The sequence below is a fragment of the Babylonia areolata genome, chromosome 14 (genome assembly GCF_041734735.1).
Source record: "Babylonia areolata isolate BAREFJ2019XMU chromosome 14, ASM4173473v1, whole genome shotgun sequence".
Lineage (NCBI taxonomy): Eukaryota > Metazoa > Mollusca > Gastropoda > Neogastropoda > Buccinidae > Babylonia > Babylonia areolata.
The window spans coordinates 21,223,825-21,227,588 of NC_134889.1; the positions used below are offsets into that span (position 1 = coordinate 21,223,825).

Below are 3,764 nucleotides of genomic sequence, written 5' to 3' on the forward strand. Positions count from 1 at the left end.
TATGTCACAGACTCACATTGTTTGCATGTGAACCAATAAAGTAGAAAGTGTAATGAGTGTGTGTGTCCATGTCTGTGTCTGTGTAGTCTGTGGCAAAGAGGGGGTGAGTGCGTCCCGGCATATGCGTGTGTGTGTGTGTGTGTGTGTGTGTGTGTGTGTATGCGCGCGAGCATGTGCCTGTGTGTGCGTCTGTGTGCGCGCATTCGCGCGGTCGTTCGATCGCAGCGTAGTCAGTACCTGTCGTAAAGAACACTGAGGATGATGAGTGTGAGAACGAAGATCACAAAGAGGAATGTGAACAACATCAACCGATCCACCATCACCGCCACTTCCTGCCACGTCACTTCCGGCCTCTGCTGAGCATGCTTCTCACTCTCCTCCCATGCTGAAGACAACCTCACCTTCTTCTCCTCTCCCCCATTCCCAACCTTGTGGCCGGGAAAGCGGGTGGAGTTGGGTGCAGCAGAGCTACATCTGGAAGAAAGACCTGGAGCCACGAGGTTCCTCCCGAACAGTTCAGGATCTGGGTCAATCTCCACGACCTTGTCGTCGGCAGGTTTGTTTTTCAGGCAGGAGAGAGTGTAGAACGGGATGAGGAGCTTGCTGACGAAGATCCGCATGGGTTTGGACATGGCTTCGCTCTCTGGTCGGTGGTGGATAGAGAGGACCCAGATAGTCACCAGAGAGGCCAGGACGCCCATGCATAGGACTATGGCCAGGTAGACCTCTGGAAACGAGAAACGATATTTTATTTTTTTAGGAGAGTTGGGGTGGTGGCGGTTGTGTGTGTGTGTGTGTGTGTGTGTGTGTGTGTGTGTGTGTGTGTGTGTGTGTGTGTGTGTGTGTGTGGGGGGGGGGGGGGTCAGTTGTTCGGGGAATAGAGGAAGTTAGGTAACCTTTTTCTTTCTTTCTTTCTTTCATATTCAATTAAATGGAATCGTTTTCATGAATCGCATTATCTTGATAAATGCACACACACACACACACACACACACACACACACACACACACACACACACACACACACACACACACACACACCAGACACTGCACACTACGCATACTACACACTAAACGCTACACACACTACACGCCACACACTACACAGCACACACAGCACACACACGCACAACAACACACACAACATAATAGACACACTACACACAACAGACAACACACTACACACAACACACTACACACAACACACTACACTTAACACACTACACACCATAAACTACACACTACACACTCACGGACGATAGACACGTCCACAGAGACGGCGGGCAGGTTGTCTGTGATCCAGGTGAGGAAGACGACGTAGGAGAGGAGGACGGTGAGACAGTAGCCCATCTTCTCCCCCGTGTCCACAGGTAAGGCGAACACCGTGCACATCAGGATGGACGTCAGCACGATGGGCATCAGCTGTACACAACACACACACACACACACACCACACACACAACATACACACCACACACACACACACACACACACACACACCACATACACAACACACACACACACCACAACACACACCACACAACACACACACACACACACACACACACACACACACACACAACACACACACACACACACACACACACACACACACAACACACACACACACCACACACACAACACACACACACACACACACAACACACACACACACCACACACACAACACACACACCACACACACAACACACACACACACACACACACACACACACACACACCAAACACACACCACACACACACACACACACACACACACACACACACACACACACACACACACACACACACACACAACACACCACACACACCACACACACACACACACACACACAACACACACACGTCAGCGTCAACATCAACGTCAACGTCACCTTTTTCTCGACACCCCCACACACATCAACGTCAACAACGTCACCTACCAACCCCCACGCACGTCAGCATCAATATCAACGTCATGTTTTAACACCACTGAGGATATCATCAACAACAACTTCACCTGTCAATAGCAGACAATATGCGCGCGCGCGCGTGTGTGTGTGTATGTGAGAGAGAGAGAGAGCCACAAAGAGAAAGATGTGGTGTAAAAAGAGTGTATATAATTATGTTCCAAGAGGCGTTAATAGAATGCGAGTCCAATAACGCCATTGTTTCAACGTTGTAGTCACTTTTTATTTTAAGGATTAAATTTTACTCTGTTTATTTTTTTGTTTTTGTTTTTTGTTAAAAAACAACAACAGATCTGGTTGTAATATGTAAAGAACGGGAAAACAAAATAATTATGTGTAGGGGGGTGCGGGTGGGGGAGGGGGTGGGGGTGGGGCTTTCTGAAGATGTCTGAAAGTGAACTGCAAAAGCACACGTTTATAGCAGTCCTTCTTGACTGAGGGGTGAGGCAGAATCAGTCAGCTGTGGAACCTCTGATCCACTTGTTCGCCAGTGACCAGGGCTCGCACTAGACTTACCTTCTTCTCACTCCCCTACGTGTGAACGGGTACGTTACATGGTCTTCGTGCTGGGGAAGGTTTTAACTCACTCAGTACGGCCAGTCCTCTCTTCTCCTCTACACAGACCCCTTGGATATCCAGTGGGTGTCTGAATGACCCAACCTTTAGCTTCCGTCGTCAGAATTGTGGTATTCTTTGTCAACATTCACCTCTTCAGTATAAGAGCCTTCCTCTTGCAATATTTTGATGGTGGTAATTGGGGTGAAACGCTGTTAACGTCGTCTCTTTTAACCGTTCGTATGGAGAGAGTTAAAACAGCGGAAGGAAAGGAGAGGACAGGAGAGAAAAGGACTGGGACCTCGCCAAAGCCTTTGGACACAGTTGATATGAATTCACTTCTCCGATGGCCGTAATGGACTATTGGACTTTCAAACTTTTTTTTTTAAACCGTCAAAAGGTATTGTATGAGTGTGTTTTATTTGTGATTGTCAGCACGCACCCCACTTTTTTCAGATTTATCAGCGAGCTAATTCTTAGATTACCACATAAAGTGAAGGAATCCGAAGAACATCAAAGAAGAAGAGTAACTTTTTGTTCTTTAAAGGGAGACAATTGCAGACCTTCCTTGTTGCTTCGTTTCCCGTCGGCCAAAATAAGAATGTTTAAGATCCCGTCATTCATGACAATGATTGATGGGTACGCCCTAGAAAACGTATAATGGCTGCCAACATGGTGGAGGAGTGGTGGTGGTAAAAACGGCCATGCACGTAAAAACCCTTTCCTGTACACACGAAGGGGTTGGGGGTAGGGGTTGATTATGTTCCTGAACTTAGAAAATTACAAGAACACCAGAATTATAATTCATGTAAAACAATAGAGTATGGTATTAAAGCTATGATGTCAAATATCATTTCGTTTTTGAAGACCTGTTTTGTTCAGGAAGGCGATATGTAGGGGTAACGGTGAAGGCCCTTCTGCATGAACCGTGACCCTTCCACAGCAAGATTTTCGTGCCATGATCCATCATGATTTCATTTCTTCCAGCGAAAATAGTTCAATGAAAGCTTTAGAGCTTCAGTCACATTCTTTTGGCATGCAATCACCATGCAGAATAACAATGTTCAACAGGTTGCACGAACAACAATTTTAAATGGGTTCAAACAATTCAAGTTTAGGAGATCAATGCTCGAAAATGACGAGCGTTGTTGTGATCCAGTAACAGGTTTTTTTTTTTGTCTTTTTTTTTTTACTCCAGAGAAGATGTCCTATGTAAGACCAGTTGTTGAGGATAATCCAA

The 3,764-nt window shown here is 46.4% G+C and overlaps 1 protein-coding gene across 1 annotated transcript in view; it reads right to left on the bottom strand.

The window, feature by feature from the left end:
• Nucleotides 1–230: 230 nt before the first annotated feature.
• Nucleotides 231–3,764, bottom strand: part of LOC143289639 (neuronal acetylcholine receptor subunit non-alpha-2-like) — an 11,967-nt gene continuing 8,433 nt past the window's right edge. The window contains exons 3-4 of the mRNA XM_076598685.1: nucleotides 1,254–1,422; nucleotides 231–727 (exon numbers count right to left, since the gene is read on the bottom strand). Coding sequence (XP_076454800.1) covers nucleotides 231–727; nucleotides 1,254–1,422 — 666 coding nt within the window. The remainder of the gene's footprint in view (nucleotides 728–1,253; nucleotides 1,423–3,764) is intronic.